This window comes from Colias croceus, chromosome 25 (genome assembly GCF_905220415.1).
Source record: "Colias croceus chromosome 25, ilColCroc2.1".
NCBI classification, from domain to species: Eukaryota; Metazoa; Arthropoda; class Insecta; order Lepidoptera; family Pieridae; genus Colias; species Colias croceus.
The window spans coordinates 6,589,808-6,606,651 of NC_059561.1; the positions used below are offsets into that span (position 1 = coordinate 6,589,808).

The following is a 16,844-nucleotide window of genomic DNA, read 5'->3' on the forward strand; positions in this document are numbered from 1 at the left end:
TGTTATTTGTTTTATTTTAAAATCCGTCTTCAAGTATTTAGCTTATTATTAACGCCACTTTTTGAGTCGCAAATGTTGAAATTCCTTCTATTGTTTGTTGCAATAATTTTGCTGTCTTATTTTAATCGTGTTTAGATAATATAAGCTTCTTGATTCATACTAAACACTATCTTTGCCTTGAAGAGTGCATTTTTATGAATTTAATGCAAGTATGAGCTTTTACCAATACAAATAATTATTAACTTTACACAAAAAAGATTTTTGTAATTAGCTGTGCCCCTCGGTTTCAGTCGCATTAAATTGGGGAATGAAGAAGTTATAATTTTTTTTTATACAAGCTGGCAAACGAGCTTGCGCGTCACCGTAGAGAAAGTGACGATTGGCGCCGCCCATTAACAACCACAGACCCTGGAGTATTGTGGTTGCATTGCCGGCCTTTGAGGGAGAGTCAAATTATAGCGTGTTATAGCTTTATTTGTGTTCTGGCAGCTTCATGTTTAAAAAATTATAATTAGCACTTATAAATTATCACTTTAAGAGGAGGCTTCCTTTCTCATTTCTGGCACTGAGAGACCGGTTACGGTACTAGACGCTAATACAGCCGTAATAAAGTTGAATATCGCGTGCTCTCTTTGATCGCGTTCGAAAAGTAAGTCTCAATTCTTATTTAAGAAAAGAAAGAAAAGAAAAGAAAAGAAAAAAAGAAAAAACATTTATTTCTAGAAAAAGGTATTTCGTTTATAACTATAGTAATAATTGATCTAGAGAAAAAATATCTTGGGATTCGATAGTAAACTCTATTTTCTTACTGATAACATTTATTTTAGACATAAAGTCCAAGTAAATCTTTAAAAAATGTAATAATCCTTAAAAAAAGGCATAATTTTGAATAAAAAATGAATCGAGCGAAAATGTTACAATTACGTCTTGTACATCGAAAGAAAAAGACCCAATAAATCATAAGTATACTAAAGTTCCATTTTGATTGTATGTGTGCCTGTTTCAGAATATTAATGCAAATTCACATAAAATTTAGGGAGCTTCCCCTTAAATATTATGGGTCAGGGATAACAAAATAAAACACTTGAAATAATATTTCGAAAATTTATTACGTTATTCCAAACAAAAAAAATCTTATCACAGTACATATCGGTTTATAGCATGCTTGAACGTTAAATATCTTACACTAAAAATGCAGATGATCTTTGTATGACGTAGAAATCGTGATAAATAGTTTAACAAAAATGACTTGATTTTAAAACAAATATTAAATTCCATTTTTATAATGGAACTAGCTGTTGCCCGCGACTTCGTCCGCGATTACGTCGTTTTAGGTCATTCGTTGTTTAAAAAAAATACGTGACACTTTATTTTTGAATGTTCTTAATTGTCTCTTATAAAATTTAACTACATTAAAATTGAAAACTCTGATAAGAAAATCTTAAAATCGGAGAAAAACCGAAAATCTGAGGAAAACATGAATGAATGTGATTTAAATTCTACATTACTTAGTATTTCAAAATATAATAATCTAAATTAAATGTAGATTAACAGTTTGAGCGCACCGATATAGAATATGTAGCTAAGTATTAAATTACGTTAGTTTACATAGTAACAAAACAAAAACACGATGACTTTCTTTCGCACTCGGTACCACAAACTAAGCATGTTAATGGTAAAAAATTGTAATACTGTGGCCTAGGCGTTATAACACGCCCAGGGAGTTCCTGAGTACCGATAGACGTCCGTCTATCTATGCACCCTATCATTTGTCAAACGGTCTTCATATTGAGTAAAAGTTTCAGATTCAGATTGTTATAGACAAATACCTATTCAGAAAGCTTCGAACTCCTAAGCTATCGGTCTAAGTTACCGTGTTATTGTGAGTCAACCATAAAAGATAGACATTTATGATGTCGGGAGATATTTTTATATAATAAGGAGAACATTTATTTCATACATGATTTCTGTGTAGCTTTATTCTGTGTACCATAAAGGTTGCACACGCGACGAAAGCTTAAAAATGGAGTTACTGCTCTGCTCAGGAGTATGAAAAATAATTGTACCAAGTTTCGTTTAAATCCGTCGAGTAGTTTTTGTTTCTGTAACGGTTATACGGACAGACAGACGGACAAAAATTTTACTGTTTGCTTCTTTAGCATCAGTGTCGATCCCTAATCACCCCGTGATAGTTATTTAGGAAATATATTTCATATACAGATTTAATATAAGTATACATAATATATTTAGATTCCAATTTCCATGTAACGTTAAATTCGACTATACAATAACTAACAGACAACGCAGGTTACTCTCGTTTCCGTAAGTTGAGGCGGCTACATATTCGGTCCTCATAACATTATACATAACGACAGCGCGGTTTAATTCGATGCCAACACCATAAGAAAAAAGGAAATATTTTTAATTGTGAAAAAATATTATGATTTACACTATTAACACTATTTTAATCTATATTATATATACATATAATAAATCTGTAGAAGGGTCAATTCTGTACATTGAAAATATTGAAAAAATAAATACCTGGGGGTGTTACTGGATCCATACCAAACCCAAATATGTGTTTAAAAAAATTTTTGTCTGTCTGTCTGTCTGTCTGTCTGTCTGTCTGTCAGTCTGTATGTTCAGGCATCACGTGAAAACTAACGGTTCGATTTCGATGAAACTTGGTATAATTATACCTTATTATCCTGGGCGTAAAATAGGATACTTTTTATCCGGAAAAAATACGTAGTAATCTTAATTTTTCAGTTTTATCCATAGACGTTGTTCTGTAGAACCGCGAACACACGTTGCGTATTAATATAGGCCTAGCCGTATTTGGGTCCAATAGATATTTATAAGATGTAATTGTCAGAGTTACTCAAAATGGAGAAATAAACCATCTACGCGAAGACCGACATCCGCGCGGACGGAGTCGCGGGCGGAAGCTAGTTACATATTATAATAAATCTGTTGAAGGGTTAATTCTGTACATTGAAAATATTGAAAAAATAAATAGCAGGGGGTGTTACTGGATCGATACCAAACCCAAATATTATGTGATTAAAAAAATTTTTGTCTGTCTGTCTGTCTGTATGTGAAGGCATCACGTGAAAACTAACGGTTCGATTTCGATGAAACTTGGTATAATTATACCTTATTATCTTGGGCATAAAATAGGATACGTTTTATCCCGGAAAAATACGTAGAAAAAAAAACTAAATCTTAATTTTTCCGCGCGGACGGAGTCGCGGGCGGAAGCTAGTATAAAATATATGGCTGTGAGTGTGTAAAAATAAATCCAGCTAGTTTCACATCACACTTATGTTTATAATTAGCTATACGACATGAAAATATACATATTAATTACCAAGCAATAATCATACAGGTAAATACTGAAGAAAAGTATTAACAGTCAAAGTTTATTTTAGTAATAACATTTAATAACATGTCAATGATGAAGAAATAATAATTATCAACGAACTAACCTTTTCTATAATACTTAACACAGCACATTTTACACGCTTTATATTAGCTTCACCTGTATGTTTGTAACCGACTTCTTTGGGCGCGATTTTGACCCACTTTAAACGGTCAGATTTCGTTCAAACTTTGTAGATTTATTGAGGACCGATGACAATGCACTAATTCGATAAAATTTTCTATTTTTTAGTTCGGTTTTCTATAAAAAGCGTGTTTTTTAGTTTTTATAAACTAATATTATTTTTAAATTATCTTGCTCAACTCTGCTCAAAAATTTGAGGGTTTTGTTGGAACTTTAATGTGTCTAAACTATGATATATCTAAACTACGATACAACTTGCATGCGGAAATGCTCATTACAATCAGTAAATTTAAAGAATAACTAACAACATACTATTCAATTTTATTGAGCTGATGAATATCTTTTGCCTGGAAGAGATCACCGCCGCCAAGCCGCCGCCTAATAAATATACTGTGTTTTCTTATAAAATCGTAACATACTTAATTTCTTTTATCTACTAAATTTTAATAAATTTATAACTAAGTTCTTTTTATCTAAAAATGAGCTTGAGCTTATATTAGGCAAAAGTATACATTAACTTTTTATAATTTCAGGACCGCACCTTAAATGGGGCCTCGGAAAATATGCCTACGGGTTATTAATAGAGAAATGATACACAACAAAGTTATGTTGGTTCCATTTTATTTATAAAATATAATGAAAATGGACAAATATAAAACATATTATGTAAAATTATTAAAAATAAATAAATGAAGCAACTACGATTCAAAGAAAACATCTTTTTCAGTGTGAAAATGCTCTAAGCAATCCTGGATGATGAGTCATGTACTCTCATCCCAGTACGGTCGGTGCCTCGATAGCCATAACGATAAATATTATAATCAGATAACAGCAAAGTCAGAATAAAAATCATAACTTGTACAGTTGTGAGTGCAAAATTTATGTTTCATTTGGCAATAACATTTTTTTCGGTACTAAAACGTAGTATGTAGTTTGATATATGGTTGGCCACCCCTTCTCTCCTTCCTGAAAAATATCCTCCAAAATTACCCGAGATACTTCCAATGATTGAACCATACGTTGGACATTAACTTCAGTCAAAAATTGACGAAGAGGATGATTACTAATTTCCACTTAATCCTCGCTGCCCCTATCTTCATCATCAAATCATCAATTTTCAAGTGGTGTTGTAAAATTGTCAGCAGAAATAGTCTTCCAAAGGCGATATAATTTTATGAATATTGAATCTGTAAATAAAAAAATCAAAAGTTAATTGTAAATCTATAAAAAAAGCTACTTACAAATAAAGTTTTATCAACAAACTACTGTTCCCAACGCACCTCAAAATCTTGTAAAAGTCAAAAAGAATTCATCATTCTATTATTTCATTCTAAAAGTGTAATAAAATACTTATAAAACCAATAAAATACACGAATTGCTATCATTATAAAAAATAAATACCTATAAAAGTAATAACTTACCTTTTGTATGGTGAAAATTCACAAAACACGAAGATTGAATTTGATATTTTTGGTTTTATGACATTCAAATGCTTTATAAATATAAATTTATATTATAAATAATAAATTTATAAAGAATAGAAACATTCGATCACGAAATTATGCGGGTTCGAGTCCCGCCTCGTGATCGAATTTTTTCTATTCTTTATAAATTTATAAAACTCGAAGATTTTAAAAATGTAACCAATGAACACAATTTACACAATCAATGTTAGATTAATTGTAGAGGTACCTAATGGTGTCTAGTTTGACTTAAAATAATAAACATCTACCTACCCTCACTTTTAAAAAATGTAGTATATTCACACGAAATATAAGCGCACCTTATAGGGAAGGGAAGATATGGGTTAAAGAGTTAAATAAATAACATGATTATATTTCAATTATTAATTTTCAACAGTATGTTCAGTAGTGTTAACATGTAAATTGATTTGATTTTTACGAAATCTCATAGATGGCGCTGTTTCAAATTTGTCTTTATACTACTAAATTCATTAAACTGTTTCTCTGCCCAAATTACGTAAATGACATAGTTTTTATTTTGTAAAGCTAGATAATAGCATGGCTTACTCGAAACCAACATTTAAACATGAGTCTTTAGATTGTACGCTGTCGTAATACACGGAATACGTAAGAAAAATAAAGGTTCACAGCTCCTACCCCGTAGGTGATAGCTTGATAATATGTAGCCTATAGCCTCACCCGACCTGTTAGTAATATTCATGCAAAATTTGAAGTCAATCTATGCAGTACTTTTCGAGATTAGCTCAGACAAACATACAGACAAACAGACAAACAGACAAACAGACAAACAGACAAACAGACAAAAATTCTAAAAACTATGTTTTTGGCTTCTATATCGATTATAGATCATGGCCCAGGTATTCTTTTAAAAAAATATTCAATGTACAGTTTTGACTTTCCTACGATTTTATTATATGTATAGATAGCAATAATCACACAAAATTTTAACTAATTTATTACGAGACCAATTTAGATTGGATGCCGTATCTACAAATTATTCGTAGTGCTAATAACATAAAATATATCTAATATAAATTGGCAAATTTTGCTTATCATATTTTAATTTTTGAAGTGAAACTTCTTTAGGCACGTTGAGAGTAAAATAATTTAAAGGTCGCTTCATGGCAACACCGTCACGTCATAGAATAGGGCGACAATTTTGATATCTTTTAATCTTGCCAAAAAAGTTTCACTTCTGACACGTGTGTTAAGCACACACGCTCTTTTTTGTTAATTAAAGCAAAAATCAAAACGATCACATTTCTTTGTTTATATGACACAAAAGCGAGTATGTAATTGACTTTTGAATTTTGATGGTATAGCCATAAGCGCATACCTACACAAAATATTTTTGGACATAGATATGGTTATTTTCTTCGCGGTATTTATTTTTAAATACTTTCAATTTTGAACATTAAATCCCGTGATTTTGCGATTCACGTAAACGAAACAAGCAGCCTCATTTGCAGCTTTTTTCCGTGATAACTTTTAAAACCACGAAACCGCGACAAAATTCGTTTGTCGTATAACATAGTGTATAACATTTCGGGCGGTTTTGCAGTTATAGCGGTTAACCGCTCACGGGAAAAAAACCGTTGTGAGGCCAGCACTTAGTTCGTAAAATAATCGTTTCAAAATCTATCCATTTATCATTATCACAATCACATGACGTGTTCAAAATAAATAAATGAGTAATAATTAACTGAGTTAATAATTATGATACAGATTATACATTAATATTTTTTATGGATAAAAACTAAAGTGCAGGTCATCTTAGTTGTACAAAATAATAGCACTGACATTACCTAATTATAGGTATTGTTTAATAAAAGTATTCTTTAGATCTAGTAAATGTTTAGACGTCTGCACTTAAGCTGGTACCCGTTAAACCCAAGTCATTACTATACAGGGTGTATTCGTTAAGTGTGCACAGGCGATTATTCCGTAACTATTGCAGATATCAAAAAAACTTAACTGATATCGAAAGCCCTTTACCTAATGAGTAAAATGACAATAATAACTTTTAAAAAATATAACGGGAAATATCCAAACAAGTTACATTAAACACTCCCATACATTGAATTTTCCATACATATTGTATTCAAAGCAAATGTTCGAAGTGACGTCCTCGTTTTGGAATACCATTGTATTCCACATCGAGCTCTGTTTACAGTTTCTAAATGATTTTTTATTAAAATTTACGAAGTAATTTAAGCACAAATTAAAAAAAGAACCAAAATTTTTCATATTACATGTTTAGGATAGTCATATCTCATACTAAATGTATGGGAGTGTTTGTGAATTTTTTATCTGCAATAGTTACGGAATTATCACCTGTGCACACTTAACGATAACACCCTGTATACATTACAGTAATCACATAAATATCTATTTATATGTTTAAAATAACGTTTATGTTAACTATAATTTAAAATAAGTTTTCGATTTCCAATCAACAATGTGTAAACGTTTTTTTTAAATTCCATGTTTTATTTTTCACCTATGTAGGTGACAGTGATACGAATAAGCCCCTTAATTAAATATCTACTTTAAAAAAATAAGTCGGGTTTTCCTTCCTGACGCTATAACTCCAGAACGCACGAACCGATTTCCACGGTTTTGCATTCGTTGGAAAGGTCTCGGGCTCCGTGAGGTTTATAGCAAAGAAACGGTGTCTCTGGTGGCGAAACGGATTCGCCCGGTTTCCTAGTATTCCATAATTATACTAAAATATACATTTCCGACGTTTTTGGAAACACATCGTTTAACTCTATATACTAAAACTAAAATATTATTTACAATTAATATTTGGTTTAAGATTTACATTAAAATTTATCCAAAAATCGTTAAAAGCGACACATTAAAACGATATTAACATTCACAAAGTTAATAATTTCCGTATATTAATTTAGTGTAACAAAAACCAACATTGAAAAATCCCAAACCAAATTAACAATGGAGATATAACCATATATAGCTTCTATAATATCACTGGTGCTAGGCAAATAATTTAAAACATTTCTATGCTACTGTAACATCATAGCAAACTTTTCAGTTTTGGGAAATACAATTTATTTCCATTATCTATGGTGTATTTTAAAAATGGAACATTATTTTCGTTGCCATACGAGATTAATACATGAATCTTTCTCAATAAGATTCAAATTTGTATGACAGAATCACAACGCTTATAATTGGTCTTTTTACCTTCTATAAACCGACTATACAAGGCACCTTGTAAAGTTAGAATATGGAACGATACGATTTCGATTTATAAAAAAAAAGTAGTACTATGACGTCACAATAACCATAAATGACACATAATTTTCTTTATTTCTCAATTAGCCTCTGGTATGAGAGACGCGAAGAACGTCGTGAATATCGTCCAAGTGACAGCTAGTAGTGACTGTTCGTCTTCTGGGGGTTGTTGAGGGTTCTCTTGCGGGGTTGGCGGTGTTGTTTGCGGGGTTTCTTGGGGTTGGGGTTGGTTCGGTTGTGCTCTGTTCTGCGCACGGTTTCTATCGTTTTGTGGTGCGTTCGGATTCACCAGGAGCTCACGGAAGAAACCGATTTGGTGCCTGTAAAAATCCAAGTACTATTATTGCCTATTTCAGAATATAAAATCGGAAAATTGATTGAAACAAAAAGTTTTTGAAATTTTCTCAATTTCTGTAGTGGATCATGCATACCATAGTGGTCCTTGACATAACTATGATGAGACATAATACGTCCTATGGTTCAAATTCTGGCTGTCGATTATATTTATAACATCATCAAAATTTTATACATATTCATAAAAAGAAAATGAATACAATATGATCATTTCTATATATTTATTCACATTGGTGACATACCTGAAATAAATAAACAAAAAAATACTCACAAATAGCCCGCTGCCACCACGATAACCACTAACAACAGCCTCGCCGGGCTCCCATACAAATACAACAACGACACGAGCACAGCCATTCGTGATGCCGCATACAAATGGTCCAGCCAATCACGGCCCTCCTCCTCCACACGTGCGACCGGTTGTGGCGGTTGTGGAGGTGCGGCTGGTTGTGGGGGGGGCGCGTGCGCTTGCCATCTGGAATGTTCGAGAATGTTCTAGAATGTTCAAGTTTCGACGTCTGGAGTGGCGCGGAATGTTTGCTGAGTTTATGTAGTTTTGTGGTTAGTTTGACTATTGGAATGTTACGAAATCTTCTCTAATTAAAGAAAAAATGTCTTATTATAGTAAAAATTTTAACAGTTCTGTTTAATAAGATACAAATATAGTTCTGTAAAATACTGAACCCGAAAAAAATTGTCTGTCAATTTGAATTAAAACTATGTGTTTTTCCCATTGAGGTATTATTACGTTTTTCCAGAATAACTAAGTGGATTGAAATTACCTACATAAAAATAAATACCTACATAATATATTACATTCTTAATACTCGATAATAAATTGTTTGTTGTTGTTATAAAGCAAATATTCTATAGTAAACAAAGGTCACCCGCATGTTACTTATTTAGGTTTTCACAAAAATGTGCCACGTCCACTAAACATAAAATTAAAAAAAAAATACAGAAAACCAACTTACAAATTAGCATACTGCTGCATATACTGCAAGTACGCCTGCTGCATTGGCAAGTATCGTTCATTGAAATTATAATTCGGGTACGGGGGGACCCTGCCGTAATTATTAACGAACGAACTCAAATAATTTTGCATTTCGACCGTGTGGTTCTGGTCATTTTGTCGCATCTCCGGTCGAGCAGCTTCCGCTGGTCTAGTTTGTTCTGGCACGTTTCTATTCCGCAGACCGTCTGTTTTAGGTTCTGGTATGTCCATTTTGTTCTTGGGCGTACAGACTAGATGCATAGTGTGTGGGATCGGACAGTCATAGCTCCTGAGCACGTCTTTCAGCACTGAATTGTCGTCTAACAACTGGCCAGAGTAGATTATTTTCTGTTCATCTGTTTTCTGAAACAAATGGAAAAGATATTATTGGATGTATTGTATAACGGAAGAGGCAGTTTATAAGCCGCACTTTTTCACTCTCACGAATAAAACAGATCTAGCTTGCTTGCATACGTAAGTCGGGGATTCCCTGACTTTCATTATTCATAATATTACCAATCGGAATGTGTATAATAGTTCTTTTCCTTAAAAATATCTTAGATTTAAGAAGTATAGTGCATGATTAACTCGGAATTAATACATTAGTTCCTAATATTTGATTTATATACACTTAAAACTTATAAACGGAAGTGCGTGTATTATCATGCGGAATAATAATATAGTACTTGTAATCTCTTCTATTAATGTTTTATACATTGAATAGACCATTCATTTTCGTTGATGTTATTAATCTATCCGAACATAAATGTGCTTAAAATATTGTGCAGAAAATGTTTCAATTTATATCGGTTTTACTTAAAACAAAACATTTTAATTATTATTATAACATTATTCATTAAAACATGTATGATGTATACACCACTATTTTTTAATCAGTACAAAAAAATTTACAGGGTGTTAAGTACCTTTAACCAATCATATTTGTGTAAGAAATAATTAAAAACACTAACAAACAGAAATGTCCCAAAATTGTCCACATAAATATGTAAAAATTGTTAAACCTATTCTTAGTCAATGACCCACACTAGGTATTATGTTGTAATTTTCTAGCGTACGATTTCGAATAGGTCCGCTGCACAGCTCCATTGATAAATTCCGGCAAACTCGCGTCGATGCTCGCCATCCTTCACCCCGCCAACCCCTTTCCCTCTGTGGCCTGCGCCCGCGTCGCAGTTCGCACTTCGCACCCCAACGCCGAAGGCCGAACGCGTTGCGACAAACAGTGCCTAATAATTGTTAGCGGAAGTGAAAACTTGCTTTTTTTTCGTACAATATCATATCAATTCATATCACGGGATTATGTACTTATGCTTCGTGCGTTCTTTTTGAGTGGAGAAAATGCGAGTGCAGCAGTACGTACCTATGTACAGATCGATCGATCGATCGATCGTCAAATGTACGAACCGTGGTAAATGCTTACCAGCAGGCGTTGTCACAAAATGTTAACGTGTAATGTACTAGCATATTTTGAAGAGGATCCTCGACGTAGTACGAATGTCGAATAACGCTACGGTTCATGAATTTCTCACAGCGGAGTTTGGAAGTCAGTGGATCGGTCGAGGCGGGCCTGCTGCTTAGCCTCCTCGCTCACCTGATCTCACACCCTTGGCCTTATTTTTGTGGAGTGAAATTAAGTGAACAAAAGTGAGCCGGTTAGTGTCGAACAATTAAAACAGCGCATATTGGATGAAGTGAAAAGACAAAAAAACGTACCTACTTCTCTCGTTAAAAACAATTTAAGTAATAAAACGTGCACGTCTGTGTATTGATAATGGTGGTGGACATTTTGAAGGACAATTATTATTGAAATACTTGTAAGGTTAGTTAAGATAATTGTAAATACCTACCAGCTGATTCTAACTTCTTAAACACGCCAAAATCGTTTTTTCTTTCAATACAGGTTAGGTATTGTAAAAACAGCTGATTCTAACTTCTTAAACACGCCAAAATCGTTTTTTCTTTCAATACAGATTAGGTATTGTAAAAACAGCTGATTCTAACTTCTTAAACACGCCAAAATCGTTTTTCTTTCAATACAGATTAGGTATTGTAAAAACAGCTGATTCTAACTTCTTAAATACGCCAAAATTCGATTTTGATGTTTGTTTTGTAATTACATACCTCTTATTTAAAGTTATTTAAGCCCGGATGAAGTATGAAGGGGAGATTTGAATTTAGGAAATTAAAATAAATAAAGTTAGTAACTACATCTCTTGTTTCATTTTATTGCCCAAGGTTAGGTAATACTATCAGTGAATAAGTGAATGAACTCTGCAATGTGTCTATGATTTTAGTGAGACTTTCTTAAATAAACAAATGATTATATCTTTGCTATTTATCGATATAATGTAATTCTTACATCATATAAATGATAATAAAGTATTCGCTAACATGTCCTTAAAGTTTTTGTACTGATTAAAAAATAGTGGTGTATATACACCTGTGTGTATAGATAACACAATGAAAGATACAACACAAACATGAAACACCATTTATTTCATTCTACAAGATGCAAGATGTCTGAATCATGAGCATGACTGCTATGAAGTGGATCACTTTTCAAAATATATATTTCCTTGTATTCATAATATAATACATTCATACAATACAAGCATGGAATGTGTATTCTGCAAAGACATGAAACGGAAAATATTATTTTAAAATAGAAATGTTGATATGACAGAATTCACGAAATCTCGGAAGATGTCGAATATTTTTTATATTTTTTATCAATCCACCTAAAAATGATGTTAGGTACTGTAGTACACAATAGAATACTGTATTACATAAAAATATCACTTCTAACCTTGAATTATTTCTTGATTATTTCAATCGTAATTTAGGAATTGTCACACTGCATATATATTTTATTGCAAATTGCAACAAGACCATTATTTTTTATTCAAACTGTGAAATACGATAAGATATTTATTTTTTTGCATTTCATTAATTGACGTTATGTAAAGTTTGATAAGGGTTCAAAACTATAAAGTGCCAATTAAAAAATAACAAATTGAGTAGGTATTTGATATTCCATCATGACAAAATTTTATAATTTAGACTACAAAAAATATACATTTTGCATATTTTCTTCTATATATTTTACAACTAAAAAAATCAAGACTTTCTTTTTGATTACGGCTATTATGTAGCAATGATAATAAATATTTCAGAAACATAATATTAAAGTATTTTATTGGAAAGTCATTAGTGTTTTATAAAAGGCAATTAAATTTTGAATTAATACTGAAATTATAATAATGTTTACATAATTTTAACTACTTATCAGTTAATGTATATGCAAATGAATAAATTTTTTATGATAATGGCAGTCGTTAAAAAACAGTAATTTCTGTTGGTATTTAATCTTTAAATGCATTATAACTAATGCGAGTGTAAAATAAATTTTGAAACAGTTTAGGACATATACATTTGTAACTGATTGATGTGAAGAGATGATGTTTTTTTTTTTCAACGCGCTAATCTCGTTTTTTCGTTGATTGAAAAATTTGTTTTTTATTTTATTGATGAAAATTATAAAAAAATCTAAATTAACATGTTTCTGTGGATAAGTTAAGATATTATACCTTGCATATTTCTTGTTAATTATCAGATAAACATTTATCTGATGATATTATTTATCTGATAAAAAATTTTTAACAAAAAGTAGTTTTTTTGAATTTTATAAATATTAAATATTATCAATGTAGTTGCCCACAAGTTCCTGTGGTTAGATAGTGATATTATTTTTGAATATAAGTTTACATTCTGGTTTGTTTTAAAAATATCATGTTTAAAAATATGTTTTAAAAATATTATCTATATTTTTAAAACAAATATAGTGATAAGTGAAAATTCCATAAAACACCATTTAATTACATATTGAGATAAAATAGAAAGAATATTTTATCGAGCTTGAATTTATTATTTTAGAGTATTGTTAAGTACAAGATTAACTTTCTGAAAAAAATAAGTAAAGTGATCATAAATGCTATCTGAACCCAAATGAATTAAAAATTGGATTTAAATTTCTAATTAATTTCCTAATAAAGAATGTCTGATAAAAATGTAAATTTCAAAAGTTGAAAATGTAAGCGAGCAATCATTGTGTTACTATGACAATAACATTTTAAATTGTATTGGACTTTGTCCTTTTGTTAGGTAGGTGGTAGGTATAATAATAAATAATAACAATTATTGTTAAATAAGCAATGATATCATGAATTTCATTTAATATGTGTTTAAAAATTAAACTATAAGTTTACTTTAAAGCGGAGTCGGAGTACAACAGTGAAGTGAAAGAATTAAGCCTTTTTCACAGATGTACTGATTATTTTTAAATAAAATTAAAATTCGATATTGAGATTCATCTTAAAAAAAAGACATAATTTGAGGAAGTATAAATAAACGATTTTAAGGAAAATTAAAGAGATATTAAGTAATTGCTCACCGGTTTACTTGGATAAACTTCCGATAAATGACCTTTTAGCTGCCTCACAGTCCAGGATGTCTCACATTCGATGTTTTGATCCTCAATTTGCTGGTTAGGAGCCTTCACAATCAGTGTCACGTTATCTGGTATCATTTTCGCAGCACGCAATTGTTGAGATCGTTAGATAATTCAATACTATGTAATCACACTTATTTTTTTTCCACACAAAAAATATGAAGGATACGTATGACGCAATATTTATAATAAGCACTTGACTAATTTAAACAGGTGTATCTGTGTCTCAAAAATGGTATTTCTCAATCCACGATCAAACAGTACCTAATTCGATTAGAAGTAAATAAATATTGCCGATAATAATCACTGTAGAGGCCCCCTGTACTTGTCAATTTGCTCTACAATTATCTGTCTTATTGTGATTGGTCCAGCTTTGTAGACACAAACAACAGAAAGATAAGAAAAGGCAATGTTCCAGTTTTCTATTGGTTGTTTTTAAAATCATGGGAACAATAATTTACCTCTAGCAATTTCAATGTATATAAATTTTATTTTTCACAGATTTATCCTTATTTCATTTATTGTACACAATAAACAAAATACAAATAAAATTATTATTAAACCACCTAAAATTTAATAGACGTTAGTTTTGATTAATTGTAGCAAATTAAACAGGTGTATCTGTGTCTCAAAAATGGTGGTTAAATAAAAGGATTCTCTATGGTTTAGCATTTTTTGGTGTTGCATGAACTTCAAAGTTAGCCTATTTTCCGCTAACCAGTACATTCGGTTTTATGTTTCTTTAATATTGAAAAATGTTAACAGCATTTATTTTAATGATTATTTAAACAAAAATCAATTCAAGAATTCTTAAAAAAATAATTTAACAAAAACATACTTCCTAGGTTATGACAAATTATTATAAATAGAAATTCCCACAAAGTGGGTGGTTGAGTTCACGTTAATTAACGGGCAAACTTTCTTCAAAAATGTCAAAGTCAAAGTCGAAGTCAAACAAGTTCCAATTGTCAACAAACAACATAACCTCTCAATAATTGTAATTTGTATTTTTAGTGAGAATTTTTGTTATTTTTGTGTTGTTAGCTCATATTTGCGTTGTTTTTTAAGGCAAAATTATGTGTACAAACTACAGAAGAATATAGGTAACTACGAAAGTAAACTAAAAAAATATTGGTTGCAACTAATATTTTGCAAACTTTGAGTGCAATCCTCCGTTTAAACATTAATAATGGGTGTAACTGTGTAAGTTAATATAATAATCAATCTTATATCTCGATTAAGCGATACATATTATAAATTATTACAAATAACATAGGTATCCTTTTATAGATTACAACAGTACCCAGTGCCGGAAAATAAAACCGGTACTTACGTTATCGAATTGATAACTAAACGACTATTAGCATTAGGAGCAACTCAACAGGGACAATTTCTTGTAGACTGCGAGAGCTATCTATCTCATCCTACTATGGGTAAGTGTAATATTTTAATTACAGAAGTAAAAGTGAAACAGTGTAAACTTAATTAATTTTAATCCTGAATGGCCAGAAAAGCTCGAGTTTGCCTGTTGTAAATGTGATCTATGTAAACAAAATATCAAGCACGCTTGTGCACACTCTTACATGCATGTAATCATCACAAAAACTTAAATTTAACCCCTTATACCTTTGTTTTTCAGGATCAACAAAAACAGTGCACATTTTACACAATTCTGAACAACCAGCGTCAGTTTTTTCCATTCTGGAAAGTGGTACAAAGAATATACATGTCATAGCTGATGGTTTATTTGATTTGCTGATGATGAAGCTCTCTGTTCACTATACATCTAAGAAACAGACTAAAATCGAGAGCAAGGGTCCTCGCTTTGAGTTAAGCGACTTTTGTGTGAAACTTGGATCTGTGACAATGAATCAGAATTTTAAAGGGATTCTTATAGAGGTATGTTTGATGTTCTTTGTAGTTATAATCTGAAAAAATGCAATTGAAGTATTCAAATTTTGATTTAAAATTCGGAAAGATTTCCATAAATATATCAGTATGATTATTGAGCTCACAGTATGTCTTATAAAGCTACAATAGGACAAAGGATACTTGTTTGTTTTACTTTGCCTTTAGAATATAAGTACATTTAAATTATGGCCGATTTTTCAATCCTTGGTTAAAATTAATCCGTCCAATAAAGTATTAAACGAACATTTTAAAATGTCACCTGTAAACTTGCTTGTAAACTATCATCTACGGACAGTTAGAATACATTTTTGAAATGGTAGTTTAATACGTTATTCGATGAATAAGTTTTAACCAACAATTGAAAAATCAGCCCTTAAAGTATCATGTTATTCATTTCAAATCAACAATTGTTTGGAACTTAATTAATTTCAAACTTTTAGGTGGAATACAGACCATGTGTAATGGCGAACGCAGTGTGGGGTCTCCTACGAGAGTTCTTACAAGGTCTCCTGGGCCCCACGATACCAGTGCAACCTCCACAGCACTTGTTAAGTCGAATGAACGAGATATACACACCAATAGATACTATATACCAGTATTTGGAACATTTTAGTGCGTATAGAAAAGTAACGGGGATGAGAAGTGCTTAGATTAAGTTGTAAGAATAAATTTGTATGTAAGAATGGGTGTTTTATCAATAATATTCCTTAATATAAATAATTGTTTGTTGAATAACATCATCATTAT

The 16,844-nt window shown here is 31.3% G+C and overlaps 2 protein-coding genes across 3 annotated transcripts; one reads left to right on the forward strand and one right to left on the reverse strand.

Moving 5' to 3' along the window:
• Positions 1-7,384: 7,384 nt before the first annotated feature.
• Positions 7,385-14,544, reverse strand: LOC123703170 (homocysteine-responsive endoplasmic reticulum-resident ubiquitin-like domain member 2 protein). The gene is made up of 4 exons (XM_045651081.1): positions 14,130-14,544; positions 9,639-10,021; positions 8,936-9,139; positions 7,385-8,630 (listed from the first exon to the last, which is right to left on the reverse strand). Exons 1-4 carry the CDS (start codon positions 14,262-14,264, stop codon positions 8,390-8,392), a joined length of 963 nt encoding a protein of 320 aa, XP_045507037.1. The 5' UTR covers positions 14,265-14,544; the 3' UTR covers positions 7,385-8,389.
• A 595-nt stretch (positions 14,545-15,139) lies between these two features.
• Positions 15,140-16,780, forward strand: LOC123703182 (mediator of RNA polymerase II transcription subunit 20). Of its 2 annotated transcripts, XM_045651096.1 has the most exons (5): positions 15,140-15,183; positions 15,255-15,389; positions 15,477-15,619; positions 15,826-16,085; positions 16,538-16,780. In XM_045651096.1, exons 2-5 carry the CDS (start codon positions 15,376-15,378, stop codon positions 16,745-16,747), a joined length of 627 nt encoding a protein of 208 aa, XP_045507052.1. In that variant the 5' UTR covers positions 15,140-15,183; positions 15,255-15,375; the 3' UTR covers positions 16,748-16,780. The 2 variants fall into 2 exon arrangements, with proteins under 2 accessions (XP_045507052.1, XP_045507051.1); XM_045651095.1 differs by having other exon boundaries at positions 15,142-15,389.
• The last annotated feature ends 64 nt before the right edge of the window (positions 16,781-16,844 follow it).